The sequence below is a fragment of the Solanum dulcamara genome, chromosome 2 (genome assembly GCF_947179165.1).
Source record: "Solanum dulcamara chromosome 2, daSolDulc1.2, whole genome shotgun sequence".
NCBI classification, from domain to species: Eukaryota; Viridiplantae; Streptophyta; class Magnoliopsida; order Solanales; family Solanaceae; genus Solanum; species Solanum dulcamara.
The window spans coordinates 5,118,427-5,140,093 of NC_077238.1; the positions used below are offsets into that span (position 1 = coordinate 5,118,427).

At 36.1% G+C, this 21,667-nt stretch overlaps 1 protein-coding gene across 1 annotated transcript; it reads left to right on the forward strand.

Annotated features, from left to right (window-relative positions):
• The first annotated feature begins 87 nt into the window (after positions 1 to 87).
• On the forward strand, positions 88 to 3,476 carry LOC129880056 (ACT domain-containing protein ACR4). The gene is made up of 8 exons (XM_055953892.1): positions 88 to 346; positions 1,040 to 1,115; positions 1,213 to 1,258; positions 1,357 to 1,471; positions 1,594 to 1,661; positions 1,762 to 2,355; positions 2,447 to 2,551; positions 2,798 to 3,476. Exons 1-8 carry the CDS (start codon positions 343 to 345, stop codon positions 3,137 to 3,139), a joined length of 1,350 nt encoding a protein of 449 aa, XP_055809867.1. The 5' UTR covers positions 88 to 342; the 3' UTR covers positions 3,140 to 3,476.
• Positions 3,477 to 21,667: the final 18,191 nt, after the last annotated feature.

The window sequence follows — 21,667 nt, forward strand, 5'->3', positions numbered from 1 at the left end:
TAGAGACACCCTTTGATTCGTAGAGTGTATATTTGATTGTGCTTTGTTTTTTTTATTACATTTAAGGTAAAATGGTAAATACAACACAATTTTATATGTGTATTTTTGTATTTAGATACTTTATAGTAAAATGAATTTTATTTTATTTTTGATTCTACTAGTACTAGGAGTATTATATAATAGGGGGCTGGTCAAGATTCACTTTCCATATCGTTGGTCGGAGGTCCTCTGATAAGTCATAACTCATAACCTCTCTTTTCTGTCTCTCTGAGTTCTTTTTTTTTTGTTGAGAGAATCAAGAAAATCTTGCTGACCGAATTTCCAAATCCTCAAGAAATTGTAATGGGTACGTGCCATTTCTTCTATTTTCTTGTTTTCTGTTCCTCTGTGTTCTTGGTTTTTGGTTCTTCCCAAGTTTATGATTTCAGAGGGGGTTGGTTCCAAGTACTTTTTTTCTTGGTTGGTTTTTGTTAATAGTGTCTTTGGGTTCGTGGGTTAGCTTGCTCTTTTGTTTCTAATTCATTTTTTGTTGAGTTTTGGGTGGTAAAAATCAAATCTTTTTTAGCTCAGTGTCTTTGGTTTGTGGGTCTATCTTGCTCTTTTGTTTCTAAGTCATGTTTTTGTGAGTTTTGGGTGGTAAAAATCAAATCTGTTTTAGCTCAGAGTCTTTGGTTTGTGTTTCTATGTTGTTCTTTTGTTTCTAAGTCATGTTTTGGTGAGTATTTGGGTGGTAAAAATCAAGTCTTTTTTTAGCTCAGTGTCTTTGGGTTTGTGGGTCATTTTGTTCTTTTGTTTAAGTCATGTTTTGTCAAGTTTTGGGTGGTAAAAATCAAATCTTTTTTTTAGCTGTTCTTTTGGTTCTTGGGATTTGGTGGAATTTGATAGTTGTGTGTTATGTTTCTTCTTCCCTTTTCACACATATCACTTCCTTTATCTCTCTCTGTATGTGTATATGTTTTTGAGATGTTTGCAAAAATCTTTTCTTTTTTACCTTTGGGTGTCTTATCTGAGATTTCCGTTGTTTTTTCCTGTAACACAGAAGCTACAATGAGCTATTCCCAAAACATAATGGATGATGAGTATGAGAAATTTATCAGAAGAATGAATCCACCAAGGTATTGGTTATTTTGTTGTTTTCCCCCTTTATTTCTTTAACTGTCACTTCAATTTTGTTCATGGCATTAACTTCAACTTCATTGATCTTTTTGTCAGAGTGGTAATTGACAATGAATCTTGCAAAAATGCCACTGTTATACAGGTATTTTTTTTTAATTGATTGTCTTGTTGTTCTCTTAAATGTAATGTTTTGATGTGATTTTTTTCCTAATTTTGTGAATCCTTGGTGTCCTGATGTAGGTGGATAGTGCTAACAAACATGGAATACTTCTGGAGGTGGTACAAGTTCTTACTGATCTTAATTTAATAATTACCAAGGCTTATATTTGCTCTGATGGTGGCTGGTTCATGGATGGTAAGGACATTTACCTTTACGTCTCGTTCGATCTTTAGCATATTTACTTTCAATTTGGAAGAGGAATTTTGTGAAATATTTTGAGGGTGAAATTAATGATGAGTTGTGTCTTGTGTTGGCAGTATTCAATGTCACCAATCAAGATGGAAACAAGATTACAGAAGAACCAATCTTGGATTATATCATGAAGGTGAACTGTGGTACCCTATGTGAAATTCGAGAACTTTTTTGTTTGCATCTAATTTAAGACGGACTGTTTTTTTGTTTGTGTGGGGATGTTTCGATTTCAGTCTCTTGGTCCAGATTCTTGTTTTGCCTCTTCCATGAGAAGATCGATCGGGGTTACTACAGGAATGGACCACACCACAATTGAGTTAATTGGAAGTGATAGACCAGGTCTGCTATCTGAAGTGAGTGCTGTCCTCACCAACCTTAGATGCAGCGTGTTGAATGCCGAAGTGTGGACCCATAACACGCGAGCAGCAGCTATTATGCAAGTTACTGATGATGAAACCGGGGGTGCAATTGCTGACGCTGAAAGGTTGTCTATGATCAAGAAACTCTTATGCAATGTACTTAGAGGTAGCAATAAATCAAGAGATGCTAAGACGTCGTTATCTCATGGGGTCACTCATACTGATAGAAGGCTTCACCAGCTGATGTTTGCAGACCGGGACTATGAACGTGCCACCGGTGATGGATCAGATGAAAAAGAAAGGCCAAATGTGAATGTTGTTAATTGGCAAGACAAGGACTACTCAGTAGTGACAATACGGTGCAAGGATAGACCAAAACTTCTGTTTGATACGATTTGCACTTTGACAGATATGCAGTATGTGGTTTTCCATGGCAATGTCGATACTGAAGGACCAGAAGCTTACCAGGTACTATAGTTTCCTACGTATTTCAGAAATTTCTTATTCATTTATCGCACTGTATTTGTGCACTTAACGATAAACTCTTGTTGCATTCCAGGAATACTGTATTAGGCATATAGATGGATCCCCTGTGAAATCTGATGCAGAAAGACAAAGAGTGATTCAATGTCTTGAAGCAGCAATAGAAAGACGAGTATCCGAGGTTAGCACTTTGATTTACTTTTTGACATCTTTGTGTTAAAATATGCTTGTTAGCTTTGTCTTAGCACATACAACCGCCAATTTGTGTATTTATTATTAAGTGACCCTGAGTCATATTAGATTTGTTTAGGTTTTAGACCTATTCTCATTGGACAAATTATTGGCAATTTTATACTACCGTTTCTTGTCTTGGTAGGCTTTGTATTTCATTTCTTATAGAATCATTTTTCCTTTTGTGTTTGTCCAGGGATTGAAGCTAGAACTATGTACCACGGACCGAGTAGGGCTGCTGTCCGATGTTACCAGAATCTTCCGCGAGAACAGCCTCACTGTCATCCGAGCAGAAGTGACTACAAGAGCAGGCAAAGCTCTCAATACATTCTATGTTCGCGATTCATCTGGGTACCCTGTCGATACTAAGATCATAGAATCTGTTCGACAAACAATCGGGCAAACAATACTTCGAGTGAAAGGCTGCCCTGAGGAGTTAAATCCAGTACAACAAGAATCACCAACTAGGTTCCTCTTTGGTGGCTTGTTCAAGTCTAGATCCTTTTGTAATTTCGGTTTGGTTCGATCCTACTCTTGAAAGCAAAACTTAATAGTCCTCTTTCCATTGTATATTCCCATTTACTCTTCCAGGTTTTATCCTTTTAGGTATGATGGTTAATTAGCAAAAGTTGATTACTTACCTAAACCAGTGTCTTTTAAGGTTTAAAGTGAAAGAAGAGAAGATGCCAAGTGTCTGTAAATATTACATTCTTGATCACATTTTGCTCTGTTCATTGGTAATGAGTTCAACACAATGTTGACCAAGTTTGCATACACTGTATCTTTTTCAGACTCCACTTGTGAAATTTTATCGAGTATGTTGTATGTAGCAATTTGTTGCGAAAAATCGGTGTCAAAATTGATGCTTTTATGCACACAGATTACAGTCAAAATCTGGCCCTTTGATTTGTATTGAATGTTGATACCAACTAGTAATGAGCTGTTGTTGTCTTTGGTTATTTGTGACAATCATTTGAACTATGTTTGACTTAAGATTCTTAATGTTTTCTACAGATTTGAAGAAAAATATGAATCTATGAAGTTTGAATGGTCAAATATTTAAGTAGTTTGTTGTTAGAAACATTTCTGTCATAGAAAAGGCATCATATAATTAGTATTTCATCCGTTTCAATTTATTTGTTTGGTTTTATTCGAAAATTAAAAAAATAAAAAATACTTCTGAATTTTATGACTTTAAACTAAAGATATGCACAATATACTAAAATGTTCTTTAATTTTATAATTTTAAATATACTACGTAGAAAACTATAAATAAAACGTTGTCAAAAAGAGAAGGAAATATTTTTTGAAAGGTACAAAAAAAAATAGCACAAATAAATTAAAACTAAAGAGTATTTTTTTTTTCCAATTTTTAGAGCCGTCCAACTTTGACTAGCCAAATTTCTTGTTTTAGTCGGCCAATAAATCACGGCGGCTTGGGAGATCACTGGTGGTTTTACGTATTATGTGTTTTTAATAAATTATTAACGTATACACACTAACAATCTAAGTTTATCTACATTGGTTAATCTAAAATGAGCCAAGTTGTTTGGATTTAAAGTGCAGGTGTTCAATAAGAGTGTCATTTAGTGATCGAGAAGCTCTTTCTCGCTTCAGCCTAATTAATTCACAGACGAATCTCCATCTGCTCTAAGTGGGCGCGAGTTAGAATCCTTATGTCAGTTTGATTGTTCAAAAGATTGTCTCTTTAAAGTGCAGGTGTTCAATAAGAGTGTCATTTAGTGATCGAGTCCTTGGTGATTTAGATTTTAAGATTTGAAGATATGATGCGTAGATTCAGCTAAAAATAATTTAATTATCTGACAATATAATTATAAAAATATTCTTAAATTATGTTGGATTATTAAGTTATTAAGTACAATTGTATCTAGTTTATGTTTTTTGGTGCAACATGACTAATGCAAATGATATAGAAGTCTATCATGACTTTTTGAGTTCATTACACGTTCAACAATGATGTTGATCTGTAAATATTTTTAAAATACCTTTTGATTGCTGATCTTTTTAATATAAATATCTTTTAACTATAAAAAAACTTACGTCTAAATTATATTTCATTCTGACTTTTGTTTTGATTTTAAAAAAAACATTGTATTTGAATTTTTCAATTAATTTTGATAATATTCGATACGAATCTCATACCCACACGGCTACCCCCATCATGTGGATACGGGTGTGACACAGAAAATAAGGAGTCCATGCAATTTATAAAATGAATTAAACGGTTTAGTTGGGTAGGGATTTAATTTGTTAAAAAGGTTGGAGCATCTCAATTGGCTATTTCTTGAAATTGGGAGTTCCTCTATTTTGTCATTTTGACTAATAAAGAAATTATAATTTATCCCCACTTTTGGAAGCTTGATAGAAATTTTTGACCTAAGAATTTGTCAAGTTGTCTATTAGTCCATTGTTCACATTGAACCTTTAATCTTGTTGGAGGTTTTTTTTGTTGTTTTTTAAAAAAATTTCTATGTAATTTTTACTATTCGTGTTGAAGTTCGATTATATTTGAAGCATGCGTTGGAGGGTCTATTTTAGAGGCAGTGCTCCAAAAAGATTTTTTTTCATACAGAAGACTCAAACTTGAGACTTGTAATTAAGGATAAAGGAATTCTAATCATTCCACTACTATCCATTTTGATATTCTTGTTGGAGGTTACAAGTTAGTAGATGTGCTTCTCAATTTGGCTAAATTGCATTAATGGATTAGTCATCCTATGCATAAATTTGAGGGTGGGGTCGAATAGGTGTAGGTTTAGTTTAAATGAAAGGTGTGAAGGACAAGAAAAATCAATTTAAGAATGCATTGTTTGTATTTTAGTGTGTGATTTAGCGGTAATACAGTTGATAAAAATCATATTAAATTGGGATTTAAAAGTCAATAAAAACAAAAAAATATTGATAGATGATTTTTTTTATGTGCTTTATGAATTGGTGGAATATGGATAGAGATATTCAGTACTTGTTTACAATAGGAACATCCAACGAACGAGGTACAATTGAATCTCTTTATTGAAAAACCATAGAATTTCTTTGTTGAAAAATCGCATCATGCAAATATGACGACACCAATTTTTAATATATATAAACTTTTGAATTTCCTCAACTTGCTTTTGGTCGAAAGATGAAATTTTTGAATATTCTTATTAAAATTCATGACTTTGCTATTGCCTCTACTAATCGAAAATAATAGATAACCAATTAAATAGTTGAAGTATACAATAATTAATATGGACACCACTATTATAAAAAAGAACAAAAAGATTGTGTGAATCCTCAAATGGAGAAAATTGGTCTGTCCTAAAAAAGAAATGAAAGTGATTTTCCAATCCTTAAAAAAAAATAGAGTAATTTATCAACAACAAAAAAAAAAAACCTCTACATTTTGAAGAATACCCAAATGAAAAATTAGAAAGGGTGGTGGGGAGGGGAAGACATGGATGAGAGTTTAACTACCTTTGTCATTTGTCAATATCAAAATTCTACTATTTTTTTCTCCACTTCACACTTTTATTGGGGCCTTTTTGTCACTTTTGCCAATCTGAAAGGTCTGATCCTCAAATTAGCAGATAGAAAAGGTCAATAGCTCAATTTGGAAAGTGATCTCATAGGGTTTCCTTTTGACCACATAATTCATATGGAATGGTGCCACTTGAATCACCAAATACATATAATTAAAACAAAGACTTGTAAAATGGGAAAAGAATAATAGAAGATAAAAATGATAAAAGGAGTCCTCCTTTTTCTTGGAGTGGGGGGTGGGGGGTTAGTCTTCCTATACAATCATGAAAAGGAAATTCAATCCACTTTTGGTGGAATCTTGGAGGAAATTCAAATTCAGAATGAGATTTCATATTTAAATTTTAGAGGACGGAAAAGTATTAAGATAGTGTCTTTCCATGTATCGAAGCGTTATTATTGTATAGAATTATCAAATGACTATGTTGATGGAAGACAATATATATACTATGAAATTAATTAAGATGCACATAAGATTATCGACAAAAAATTTAATTATATATCAAGATTCAAGTGATAATAACTAAATAAAAGGGTAATCCGGTGCACTAAAGCTTTTGCTATGCGTGGGATTCGAGGAAAGACCTGACCACAAGGATCTATTATACGCAGCCTTACCTTGCATTTCTGCCAGAGACTGTTTTCAAGGTTTGAACCCGTGACATCCTGATCACATTACTCTACCTAATTCATCCCGGATAGGTTTGGAATTTGACGATTGGCATATCACTTTGACGGATATTTACATGGCTAGACCAACCTCGAGAACACTAAAATTATAAAAAAAAAAAAAGGTGACTAAAACTTTTAAACGAGAACCTTTAAATAAGTATTAGTGTTGTCAATAAGTTAACCCAATTCTGTCTAATTCATCCCACGTAGACTTGAAATTTGATGAATCAGACAGACTCACCACTTTGACGAATATTAAAATGGCTAGCCAAACTCAGGCAACACTAAAACTTGTTATAATATAATTACAAGAAAAAAGATCTTTAACAATCACTTTTCAGAAGAATATGAATCAAGTCATTATAAGTATATCTATAGCAACCAACCAAACATGAAATTAAATCATTATATTCAGTATAAACAAATTAAATTTATCGTGTCATCATGGTTGCTTTGGCGCGCAACTTAAGGATATATGGTGACGTGGGGTGTAGCCACGTGGCTTGCTGTTATATGGTGCCATTTCAAATAATACTAGATGGGAATTTTGGACCACTTTAATTTGTGATGTAATTTGATGTTGGGTCATCAAACACTACAACTAACTTTATATGACTTCGAATCTTGTGGCTAATTTAAGCGGAGGAACTTGGACAGCTTCATTGAATTGTACTAAAAAATGTTTTGTTATTTAGGTTTGGTGCTGTGTTTATCAAAATTATTTTTTCTATTTTATAAAGATAACGATAATAAAATTTTTATATAATTTATTCTGTTTTATCTATGATATCATATTGGGTGTGTTATTGTTGGTACGATTATTATTGTGCTATATATTGCTTTCTAAATGTGATAATGTGACAAGTAACTTAATTTAACACCTTGATGCAAATCAATATATTTGATTTCATAATAGATTTAATTAACTTTATATAACAGTAAAGAAATTTACCAAAAAGTGTTATGATGAGATAATGAGAATTTTTATATCCTTAATTAGAAGTATGAGATTTGAGTTTTAGATATGGAAAGTTTTAGACAGAAAACACTTTCGTCTTTAATGGGCTTGGTATGAGTTTTTAGCAAAATTTGAAAATCAATAAGGAAAAGTCACATTTTGATGCAGAAATAAAATTTAGATTAGAAATTCTTATTTAAAGCACGAAAGAATATATAAAGATTTGAATCTCATGAATCATTTGTTTCTTGAATTTGAACTTAGAAAATTTTAATCGTGTTCATATAATTTGAAGCTTCAATAAACTTTTGAGCCACATAAATCATTCTTTGGATTTGAACATATAAAAGTTTGAACCCCATAAATTGTTCATGGCATTTGAAATTCCAACAAAATTTTGAACCTCATAAATCGTTACTTAGGTTTCACTTGGCAGCCCTTCAAATTCCAGCTTTATTTGTTTGGAGTTGTTACATTTAGTTGAAGGTATTTTTGTCCAATTTTTTCTTCACAGAAAAAAATTATTAAATATTAGTAATTTTTAAAATAAGGAAAAATTACATAATTAGACATACTTCACTATCATATGTACAATTATTATCTATACATTCAAAATGTTATGTATCTTACTACTAATTAAGAGTTTCTTATCACATATTGAGGAAGATACACTTAGATATATGCATTTTTGCAATCAGATACACTAAAATAGGGAGGGAGGCGAGCGAAATTCGTTATATATCTCAAATACATGCAGATCACAGTAGATACACATTAAATACATGTATCTTTATGTATTTAGTGTGATTCACATGTATCTGGAATATTAGATACATAGGAGAGTGGCGGACGAGATGGGAGAGAAGTGAGTAAGATTTGTTATGTATCCATATACATGTAAATCCACTTGAATACTATGTATCTAGAATAAATTATACCTAATTTTTACCCCATATATCCTAATATACATGTATCTGGATGTATCTGAATACACTAAAATTTGATAAGATGTATAATATTGTAAACTAGAATGTATCAAAGTAATTAGCAATTTACTATTTACCATTCCCCCCATAGTCCAAAGAGAAGTTTATTGACCCATTAATTGAAACCCAAAATCAATCAATGGGCCCGGCCCGTATGAGTGCCTACAGTCTCACGTAGAAATGACAGAGATGGTCGATGGTCCTATTTAAAACGCAGTTTATGATTGTATTTAAAATTTAGCTATTTTGTTGTTGCGCTTCTTCATTTAATTGTACGTTCTTCTTCATATGAGTTGGTCTTTGATCTTTAATTTTTATCCTTAACAATTGAATATATGTTTGATGTAAAAAATAACTAAATATAAAATATCATATTCTTTTTGAGAAAAATTGAAAAAAAATTAAAAAAATATGAGAAATAAATTAAAACGGAACTAATATTTAGTTCAAGTTCACAATTACAATCCTGAAGAAGTAGCAAAAGCAGTAGTTATAGTTAGTTTCTTATGATGAGAGCAATGATTTTGAATTAGGATAGTGTTAAAATAAATTAAAAGGATTGAATTATATACGATAATATTCAATTATTTCACACCATTATTTAATTAAAAATTAGAATAATATGTTAGTTATTTCTATTGGGTTATCAATCACCATCAATTAAAGAAATTTACCTTTAAGTATTTTACAAATAATTTGATAGGGTAAATATTCTCTCGTATTATCAAAGTACAACAACAACAATAACAATCCAGTGAAATCCCACAACGTGGGATTTGGGGAGGATAGAGTGTACGCAGACCTTACACCTATCAAGGTAGGTCAGTTGTTTTTTGGAGACTCTCGGCTCAATAAAAGCATAAAAGGATGTCAGATAATGCTAAAAAATTAAAAGCGATATGGGAAAAATAAATAACGAAAGCGTCACAGATAAAATACAGTAATCAAAGTATAGAAAGTAATAAATAATAACAAAAATAACAAAAATCAGAGCACACGAAGCTGTAATGCGCTAATGCGCCTACGAATAGGGAAGAATAACGAGACTATGTACTAGCCTTCTACCCCAATGTGGGTCCTCCACACCCTCCTATCTAAGATCATGTTCTCGGTAAGCTGTAACTGTGTCATGTCATGTCTAATCACCTCTCCCCAATATTAAATATAGTTTCATAAAGCAAGTCTAAAGAAGGTAGAGTGTATATAAATCTTACCCTTACCTCAGAGATAAAAGAAGTTGTTTTCAATAGACCATCGACTTAAGAAACAATTCAAAACAATCCACAAAAATTAATAATGGAAGTACAAGAAACAACACATGATAATATTACAACAAAATAATATGATAATCAAAGTACAACAAATAACATATAATAATAGAAATCAAATGACAATAAATTATATACATAATACATAAATATACTATTTTACTTGGTTTTAGCTGACATTTTGTAATGACCTTGAGGGTGATTTTCGAAAATTTGTACAAAACACGCGTGAACAGTAACACGCGTGAATAGTAACACGCGTGAACAGTAACTTTTTGGGCAGAAAATGCCCTTTTCTTCCCATTTCAATATTTTTCATCATTTGTTTGAGTTTTTGAACTCCTTGAGGTGATTTGAGAAGAAATTTTCGAGGCAAAGTGTTGGGTAAGTGATTTTTGACCTAAAAGCTTCCTTTTTCATTAAGTTTTTGACGATTTTAACTCTTAAATTTTAGTTTCAAACACCAAAAATCTTTGTTTCTTCCCTAATCCGAATTTAAGGAAAATTGTGATTTCCAACTCGTTTTGAGCTCTATTTTATGGGTTTTTCAACCATGAGTTCCTTATTACCAATAGAATGGGATTGTTCAATAAATTTACAGATTTGACCCTTTTCAAAAATAGTTAATTTTTGGATCATTTTACCCCCGGTTTCGAAATCTATCAATATGGGTGTCACTGGACTCCTTGTGACGTGTATGTTTCATTGTTGATAGTGGGCTGTCATTCCAAGCGCTGAATTTGAGAGTTGCTTATCCGGTGGAGGTATTTGAGTGCGGTTTCGACAATTGAGGTAGGTTTGACTATCTTTCTTTGAGATTGAGATGGGGTAATTAGTCATTCATATGTTATAGACTTTGGGATGGGGTTGTAGTATGAGTTGAGAATGTTATATATATTGTGATGCCCGTATGGGGGCTCATTTATTAATGTGTTGCCGTGTGGGGGTTTATTCGTATTACATAGCCCGTGTGGGGGCCTTATTTGTTATCTTATTTGCTTTGAGAGCATGTGAATTGTGATTTGCCTAAGAGAGAGGTTTGAGTATATTATTTGACTTGTGATGCCGCCTGAGAGATTGAGTTGGGGGTTTTGAGCATACTTGAGTATTGAAATATTGTTGAGAAAGGGGTGAATATTTAAATAAAAGTGTGTTCTTCCCGTTACTATTTATTGAGGGTGAATATCATGTGTAGGTTAAGTTTTGAGAACTTTGAACCTTATACCACATGTGAGTTGATTATTACTTCCATGCATATGTGTTTTGATGCATTCATCCTCATTCATCATATCATGAAACATGGGAAGTTGAGAAATATGGAAATTCTTTTTGAGAAAGAAAATAAAACACCTTTAAACCTTTGTATCTTGAGTCCCTGACCGAGGTAGTTTTCCGGCAGGGTAGTGGATGCATTGTGATCCTAACCTTTGTATCTGTAATGACCCATTAGATCGTTTTGAGAACTGAAGCTTTTTATTTCATAAAAGACTCATCCCGTAAAGTTTTAATGGGTATTTTGGACTAATTGACAACCATAGTTATTTAGTTGGGGGGTAAATTTAAATAACCAATTAATTAATGGGCTAAAGTGGTAATTTATTTAATGTCCTATACCACTTGTTCAATACATATAAAAATATATTAATGGGATTTAGCTTTTATTTATTTATTAATTCATGATTAGTTGCCCTAATTAATAAGAAAACAAAGAAAAGAAAGATGGAAACTACCTGCACCGCAGACGAGAGCAGCAGCAGCCTATTGCTTGAGGTAATACCCAAATTATAACATTGAATTGAGTATTTTGTGTTTGGTATAGGTGCCAATTATTATATTATTATAGTGAAAAAAAATAATTAATTAGAAACTGATAGAAGTGATACACTGATGTCGTTTTATTTTTGATTGGAAATTTGGGGTAAAGGTATCAATGGCAATCATTAGATCATGATCATGCCATTTGTGAAGTGGGATAATAAATTGGTTGACATATTATAATGAAACATAAAGTTGTTCAGCAACTAGTTTTTTTTTTAATCGTGCCACTATTCCTAATAGTTAGCCTCGTTCTTAATTAATGTTAATTAATTATCACATTATAATTCATGTTTGGATATATTGAGATAGATAATTAAATATTATGTGTAATATATTATATGAATACCATCAAATTTATGATATTAGAGGATTTGAGGTGTAACCCTAAACTTGATATTTAGGAAATTACTAAAGTAATAGGGGTGTTGTTAGTTTTGGAATCTTATTGTGATTATATAATTGATAGATTGGAAACGGCCTGAGGCATTGAAGAAAGGAAGGACATTGGTGGATTAGTTTGTTTTACTTCGGTTCTTCGGTTGAGGTAGGTTATGGTTTTTATTCTATATCATAGATAGACTCTTAATAGTGATTGATATTCATTGAGTAACATGTGAAATTTACTACGCATTTAATTGTTGTGGTTTGGATGGTTGATATGTTGTTGTGATTGGTCTGAAATCCCGAGGCCATGAAATCCATAATCTTGAACTTGCCCTATCAAAAATGGTGCCTTGAATAAAGAAGGCTTGATGAAATATTGTTAATGAAGTGGAATGTAATCATAAGGAATGATAAATTAAATATATTTGGATCGGGTGTCACGTTCCGACACGGCATATTTGGATCGGGTGTCACATTCCGACACGGTATATTTGGATCGGGTGTCACGTTCCGACACAGTATATTTGGATCGGGTGTCACGTTCCGGCACGGTAATATTAAAGGGAAATAAATTAAAATTACTTAATGCTACCCAATCTCCAAAAACTCATATTTCAAAGAGTGTGGTGTGGAGGCTTGAGTCCTCATGTGTGATCTTGATATTGTTGACCGGTTATGTAATTGTTTGTTGGTTGCCACCTGTTAAGTGTTGTTGTTGATTTCCCACTATTATTTTATGTATATTGATTTCTATTTTGAGTCGACCGATGATACCTACTCAGTACATGTTGTCCTGTACTGACCCCTACTTGTATCTTTCTTGTTTTATTTTGTGGAGTGCAGCGAGTGTTCCACAGACTTCGACTCGACCTCAGCTCTAGTTAGTCTCAAGATCATCGGATTTCAGGGTGAGCTATCCTTCTAGCTCGTGATGAATTCTCCCGGTTATGACATGGTGTCTTTAGTTTTTGGACACATTTTGTTATTTGTTTATTTTAGTGTTTGATACTTCCAGACTTAGTTTTAGAAATTAGATGTCCTTAATGTGATGACTTTCAGATTTTGGGGAACGTCAAGTAATAGATTTTAGTGGCTTTTGTTATTTCTGACTTTAATAAGATTGAGCTTCCGCAGTGTTATCGTGATTTATAAGTTGAATCGTTAATCTAAGCTGGGGTTTGTATCATTGGTTCTCCCACCTAGGATGTTAAGTGTGGGTGCCACTCACGGCCCATTTTGGGTTGTGACAAACTTGGTATCAGAGCTTTAGGTTCATTGATCTCATCACACAAGGACAGGTCTAGTAGAGTCTTGCGGAACGGTACGGGGACGCCTTTACTTTTCTTCGAGAGGCTACAGGACTTTAGGAAAACTCCATTCCTTCTTTCTTTCGTGCTATTACTTGAATCCAATTGGTATCTAGGTGATACAAATTGGTATCTGACCTTCTTCACTTTACTTTCGCAGATGGTTAGAACTAGAGCAACAAGAGCACCTGAGCCAGCCGTTGGGGCTGTAGGCAGAGGAAGAGTAGCAACGAGAGGCCGTGGTAGAGGTCGCGGAAGAAAGCCCACCAGGGGCAGGGTCCAAACAGCTGGGCCAGCCAGGGAAAGAGCAGCGAGCCCTCCACTGGCTGATGACGTAGTTAGAGATGATGTTGGGGTGGAGGAAGAGCAAGTTCATGAGAGAGAAGCACCACCCCAACCTACTCCAGAGATGATCCACCAGGTTCTCACCTATCTTAGTGGGTTATCCGATCAGGGACAAGCTCCCCCAGCACCTCATATTCCAGGAGTTCAACATGCAGCTGTTATGGCTCCCCGCATAACTGCGTTTTTGGGGACAAGCATGTTTCCTCAATTGACTACAGGGCCGGTAATGACAAGTGACCAGCATGATCTCTTTGTTAAGTTCTTGAAGTTGAAACCCCAGTCTTCAGGGGTACTGAATCTGAGGATGCCTATGATTTCCTTGTTGATTGTCATGAGCTGCTTCATAAAATGGATATAGTAGAGCGATTTGGTGTTGAGTTTGTGACATACCAGTTCCAAGGAGACGCCAAAATGTGGTGGCGGTCTCACGTGGAGTGCCGACCAGCAGAAGCACCACCTATGACCTGGGCAACCTTTTCTGATTGTTTTATGGAGAAGTATATTCCCCGGACCTTAAGGGACAAGAGGAGAGACGAGTTCCTGAATATAGAGCAGGGGAGGATGTCTGTTGCCGCTTATGAGGCCAAGTTTCGTGCCTTAGCCAGATATGCTACTCAGCTTTGCTTCAGTCCAGAGGAGCGAATTCGCCGCTTTGTGAAGGGATTGAGGTCAGATTTGCGAATTCCAGCTTTACAGGTTGCTGCTTCAGCAAAATCCTTTCAGGAAGTGGTTGATTTTGTGATAGAGGTAGAGGGGGTGAAGCCAGATAACTTCACTAAAGAGACAACATTCAAGAAGTTTCGTAAAGGAGGTGAGTTTAGTGGTTCTTACTCCAGAGGGCAAAGTTCTGGAGATTATTCAATCCGTCCTATTCAGTCTTCATTGCAGGTTTCAGATGGAGGTCCGTTAAAGACTAGTCAGCCTTTTTCTAACTTTGGGGGTTATCTTCAGTCTTCTTCGTCTTCACAAAGACCCACTCTTGACCCTAAGACTTGTTACGGATGTGGTGAGCCTGGACATATCAGAAAATATTGTCCAAGGCAGAGTCAGGCTTGGCATGATCAGGGTTATAGAGTCCCAGCAGTTAGAGGTGGAGGCGACGGCTATGGTAGGGGCCGTCATTCTGGAGGACGTGGTGGCCAAGGTCGTGGTGGTCGCCAGTCCGGCCAGGGTGGCGGGCAGGTTGGAACTACTGGAGTACAGCCCGGTAAGGGACATAGTCAGACAGGTGACAGAGCCCATTGTTATGCCTTCCCTGGGAGATCAGAGGCAGAGGCATCCGATGCTGTTATCACAGGTACTCTTCTGGTCTGCGATAGCTTGGCTTTCGTATTATTTGATCCTGGATCCACATTTTCTTATGTATCTCCTGCATTTGCTGATGGACTTGATTTATATTGTGACTTACTTGACATGCCTATTCGTGTTTCTACACCTGTTGGTGAGTCTGTGCTAGTTGAGAAAGTGTATAGGTCTTGTCTTGTGACTTTTGTGGGGAGCAGAACTTATGTAGATTTAATTATTCTGGAGATGGTTGACTTTGATGTAATCTTGGGTATGACTTGGCTATCTCCAAATTTTGCTATCTTAGACTGCAATGCTAAGACTGTGACATTAGCCAAGCCTGGGATGGATCAGTTGGTGTGGGAGGGTGACTATATTTCCACCCCAGTTCAGATTATCTCTTTTCTTCGTGCTAAGAGGTTGGTGAGTAAGGGTTGTTTAGCCTTCCTAGCACATCTTAGGGACGATAATTCTGAAGTGCCGATGATTGAATCTATCTCTATAGTTCGTGAGTTTATGGATGTTTTCCCCGCAGACTTACCTGGTATGCCATCTGATAGAGATATAGATTTTTGTATCGACTTAGAGCTCGACACTCGCCCTATTTCCATTCCACCTTATAGAATGGCCCCAGCTGAGTTGAGGGAGTTGAAGGCCCAACTCCAGGAATTGTTGGGTAAAGGGTTTATTAGACCGAGTGCCTCTCCTTGGGGTGCTCCAGTCTTATTTGTAAAGAAGAAGGATGGTAGCCTTCGTATGTGCATAGACTACAGACAGCTGAACAAGGTGACTATTAAAAATAGGTATCCCCTTCCTCGCATTGATAACTTATTTGATCAGTTGGAGGGTGCTTGTGTTTTCTCAAAAATTGATTTGAGGTCTGGTTACCATCAATTGAAAATACGGGCAACAGATGTACCAAAGACGGCTTTTCGAACCAGGTATGGTCACTATGAATTCTTAGTAATGTCTTTTGGGCTTACAAATGCGCCTGCTGCTTTTATGAGTCTGATGAATGGAGTCTTTAAGCCATATTTGGATCTCTTTGTTATTGTCTTTATTGATGATATATTGATCTACTCAAAGAGCAAAGAAGAACATGAAGAGCATCTGAGGATTGTTCTGGGATTGTTAAGGGAGAAAAAGTTATATGCCAAATTCTCCAAGTGTGAGTTCTGGCTTGATTCAGTGTCTTTCTTAGGGCACGTGGTTTCTAAAGATGGAGTGATGGTGGATCCCCAGAAGATTGAAGCAGTGAAGAGTTGGGCAAGTCCCACTAATGTCTCAGAGGTAAGGAGTTTTATTGGTCTGGCTAGTTACTACCGCCGGTTCGTCAAGGGATTTGCTTCTATTGCTTCTCAGCTGACTAATCTGACCAAGCAGAAAGTTCCATTTGTATGGTCGGATGAGTGTGAAAAGAGCTTTCTGAAACTCAAGACCTTATTGACTACTGCACCAATTCTTGCCCTGCCAGTAGAAGGTAAGAATTTCATTGTTTATTGTGATGCATCATATTCTGGTTTAGGTGCAGTGCTAATGCAGGAGAAGAAGGTAATTGCCTATGCTTCAAGGCAATTGAAGGTGCATGAGCGTAATTACCCCACTCATGATTTGGAGTTAGCTGCGGTTGTATTTGCATTGAAGCAGTGGAGACATTATCTATATGGGGTGAAGTGTGAAGTGTATACAGATCATCGCAGCTTACAACATGTGTTCACTCAAAGAGACTTGAATTTGAGGCAAAGGAGGTGGATGGAATTGTTAAAGGACTATGATATCACTATTCTTTATCACCCCGGAAAAGCTAATGTAGTGGCCGATGCCTTGAGCAGAAAAGCAGGGAGTATGGCAAGTTTAGCTCATTTGCAGGTTTCCCAACGCCCATTGGCTAGAGAGGTTCAAAATCTGGCTAATGACTTTATGAGGCTAGAAGTAACGGAGAAAGGAGGATTTTTGGCCTGTGTGGAGGCAAAATCTTCTTTCCTTGACAAGATTAAAGAAAAGCAGTTTGATGATGAGAAGCTGAGCCGGATTCGTGTCATGGTCTTGCAGGGAGAGGCCAAAGAGGCTGTGATCGATGAGGAAGGCGTCTTGAGGATTAAAGGGCGGGTATGTGTGCCCCGTATGGATACTTTGATTCAGACTATTCTTGCAAAGGCTCATAGTTCGAGGTACTCTATACATCCTGGTGCAACCAAGATGTATCGCGATCTGAGACAACATTATTGGTGGAGCAGAATGAAACGTGACATTGCTGATTTTGTTGCCCATTGTCCAAATTGTCAGCAGGTAAAATATGAACACCAAAGGCCTGGAGGGACACTGCAAAGAATGCCTATTCCTGAATGGAAGTGGGAAAGAATTGCAATGGATTTTGTGGTCGGACTTCCAAGAACATTGGGTAAGTTTGATTCTATATGGGTGATTGTTGACAGGTTAACTAAGTCTGCTCACTTCATTCCAGTCAAGGTGACTTATGATGCAGAGAAGTTAGCCAAACTCTATATCCGTGAGGTTGTTTGATTACATGGAGTTCCGGTTTCTATCATATCAGATAGAGGTACACAATTTACTTCTAACTTTTGGAGGACCTTGCATGCTGAGTTAGGTACTAGATTGGATCTTAGTACTGTATTTCATCCTCAGACTGATGGGCAGTCTGAGAGGACAATTTAAGTGCTGGAGGATATGCTTCGTGCATGCGTGATAGATTTTGGTGGTCATTGGGATCAGTTCCTACCCCTGGCAGAGTTCTCGTATAATAATAGCTATCACTCGAGTATTGATATGGCTCCGTTTGAGGCGTTGTATGAGAGGAGATGTAGGTCTCCTATTGGTTGGTTTGATGCATTTGAGGTGAGACCTTGGGGAACTGATCTTTTGAGAGAATCGTTAGAGAAGGTTAAAATCATTCAGGAGAAGCTTCTGGCAGCTCAGAGCAGGCAGAAGGAGTATGCAGACCGAAAAGTCAGGGACATGGAGTTTATGGAGGGAGAACAAGTGTTGTTGAAGGTTTCACCCATGAAGGGTGTGGTGAGATTCGGTAAGCGAGGTAAGCTCAGTCCGAGGTATATTGGGCCATTTGAAGTTCTTAAGCGTGTTGGAGAGGTGGCCTATGAATTGGCTTTACCTCCAGGGTTATCTGGAGTGCACCCAGTGTTTCATGTGTCTATGCTAAAGAAATATCATGGAGATGGGAACTATATTATTCACTGGGATTCGGTCTTGCTTGATGAGAATTTGTCTTATGAGGAGGAGCCTATAGCTATTCTTGATAGGGAGGTCCGCAAGTTGAGGTCAAGAGAGATTGCGTCTGTGAAGGTCCAGTGGAAGAATCGTCCTATTGAGGAGTCCACTTGGGAGATTGAGGCTGATATGCGTGGAAGATATCCACATCTGTTTGTCGAGTCAGGTACCTTTTTCAACCTTCACTCTTCTCTTGACCATTCGGGGACGAACGGTGGGTAAATTGGTATCTGTTATAACGACCCATTAGATCGTTTTGAGAACTGAAGCTTTTTATTTCATAAAAGACTCATCCCGTAAAGTTTTAATGGGTATTTTGGACTAATTGACAACCATAGTTATTTAGTTGGGGGGTAAATTTAAATAACCAATTAATTAATGGGCTAAAGTGGTAATTTATTTAATGTCCTATACCACTTGTTCAATACATATAAAAATATATTAATGGGATTTAGCTTTTATTTATTTATTAATTCATGATTAGTTGCCCTAATTAATAAGAAAACAAAGAAAAGAAAGATGGAAACTACCTGCACCGCAGACGAGAGCAGCAGCAGCCTATTGCTTGAGGTAATACCCAAATTATAACATTGAATTGAGTATTTTGTGTTTGGTATAGGTGCCAATTATTATATTATTATAGTGAAAAAAAATAATTAATTGGAAACTGATAGAAGTGATACACTGATGTCGTTTTATTTTTGATTGGAAATTTGGGGTAAAGGTATCAATGGCAATCATTAGATCATGATCATGCCATTTGTGAAGTGGGATAATAAATTGGTTGACATATTATAATGAAACATAAAGTTGTTCAGCAACTAGTTTTTTTTTTAATCGTGCCACTATTCCTAATAGTTAGCCTCGTTCTTAATTAATGTTAATTAATTATCACATTATAATTCATGTTTGGATATATTGAGATAGATAATTAAATATTATGTGTAATATATTATATGAATACCATCAAATTTATGATATTAGAGGATTTGAGGTGTAACCCTAAACTTGATATTTAGGAAATTACTAAAGTAATAGGGGTGTTGTTAGTTTTGGAATCTTATTGTGATTATATAATTGATAGATTGGAAACGGCCTGAGGCATTGAAGAAAGGAAGGACATTGGTGGATTAGTTTGTTTTACTTCGGTTCTTCGGTTGAGGTAGGTTATGGTTTTTATTCTATATCATAGATAGACTCTTAATAGTGATTGATATTCATTGAGTAACATGTGAAATTTACTACGCATTTAATTGTTGTGGTTTGGATGGTTGATATGTTGTTGTGATTGGTCTGAAATCCCGAGGCCATGAAATCCATAATCTTGAACTTGCCCTATCAAAAATGGTGCCTTGAATAAAGAAGGCTTGATGAAATATTGTTAATGAAGTGGAATGTAATCATAAGGAATGATAAATTAAATATATTTGGATCGGGTGTCACGTTCCGACACGGCATATTTGGATCGGGTGTCACATTCCGACACGGTATATTTGGATCGGGTGTCACGTTCCGACACAGTATATTTGGATCGGGTGTCACGTTCCGGCACGGTAATATTAAAGGGAAATAAATTAAAATTACTTAATGCTACCCAATCTCCAAAAACTCATATTTCAAAGAGTGTGGTGTGGAGGCTTGAGTCCTCATGTGTGATCTTGATATTGTTGACCGGTTATGTAATTGTTTGTTGGTTGCCACCTGTTAAGTGTTGTTGTTGATTTCCCACTATTATTTTATGTATATTGATTTCTATTTTGAGTCGACCGATGATACCTACTCAGTACATGTTGTCCTGTACTGACCCCTACTTGTATCTTTCTTGTTTTATTTTGTGGAGTGCAGCGAGTGTTCCACAGACTTCGACTCGACCTCAGCTCTAGTCAGTCTCAAGATCATCGGATTTCAGGGTGAGCTATCCTTCTAGCTCGTGATGAATTCTCCCGGTTATGACATGGTGTCTTTAGTTTTCGGACACATTTTGTTATTTGTTTATTTTAGTGTTTGATACTTCCAGACTTAGTTTTAGAAATTAGATGTCCTTAATGTGATGACTTTCAGATTTTGGGGAACGTCAAGTAATAGATTTTAGTGGCTTTTGTTATTTCTGACTTTAATAAGATTGAGCTTCCGCAGTGTTATCGTGATTTATAAATTGAATCGTTAATCTAAGCTGGGGTTTGTATCATTGGTTCTCCCACCTAGGATGTTAAGTGTGGGTGCCACTCACGGCCCATTTTGGGTCGTGACAGTATCTTGAGTCCCTGACCGAGGCAGTTTTCCGGCAGGGTAGTGGATGCATTGTGATCCCTTGACCACGAGGAGGTGGCAAGGATAATGAGATATTGTGATTGAGGTATATGATCTGCGAGACCCCCATGGGTCCTGCTTGGTAGCACAGCTCGGCAGGTGTATACGACAGGCTGTGCGACAGTCTTGATTCTACCGTACCACCACATCATTACATCATCATATTGCATTGCATTGACATTTGTGCTGCTTGAATTATTTGATTAATTGTGATTATGAGTTGTTATTATGGGTTTACTTTACTCGTGCCACTATATATATAAACTGGCGGCACCGATGCCGAAGTGAGACTTTTCTGTATGCAGGTGGAAGCGTTCCTTAGTTTATTTCATAGGTTTGATTAATTTCTTATACTCAGTCAGCTAAAACCTACTGAGTACATGTGAATTGTACTCACCCCTACTTCTGTGTCCCTTTTTGATGCAGATACTAGTCGGGGTACCCCACGTGGCAGTTAATATTCTAGCGGATTGTGTAATTCTCAGATTAGTGGTGAGGTCCCAGAATTCGGATCGTCACTAGTCTATCTTTATTTTTCAGTCTTTTGTATCATTCAGAGACTTATGTTGTATCTTCAGATTCGAACCTTGTATTAGATGCTCTTTATACTTATGACACCAGATTTTGGGATAATTTCTTCATTGTTTTTTTTTCTTTTTATTTACATCGTGGCATCACTTTCCCCTTTGGGAGTCTTGTATGAGTTTTATTTTTAGGGTTACACATCAGATTGGGTTTTGAGATGTGTGCCATCAGGACCTCAATTTTTGGGTCGTGACACATTTATACCCTCTAACTTTGAATGTACACAACTAGACACTTACACTTATATATGATTGAACAAGTAGACACATACGTCCTACGTGGCATAATACACGACGCAGGGCCAACTCTATGCTTTGATAATTAAGGCATATGCCTTAGGCCCCCAATTTTAGGGGGGCCTCA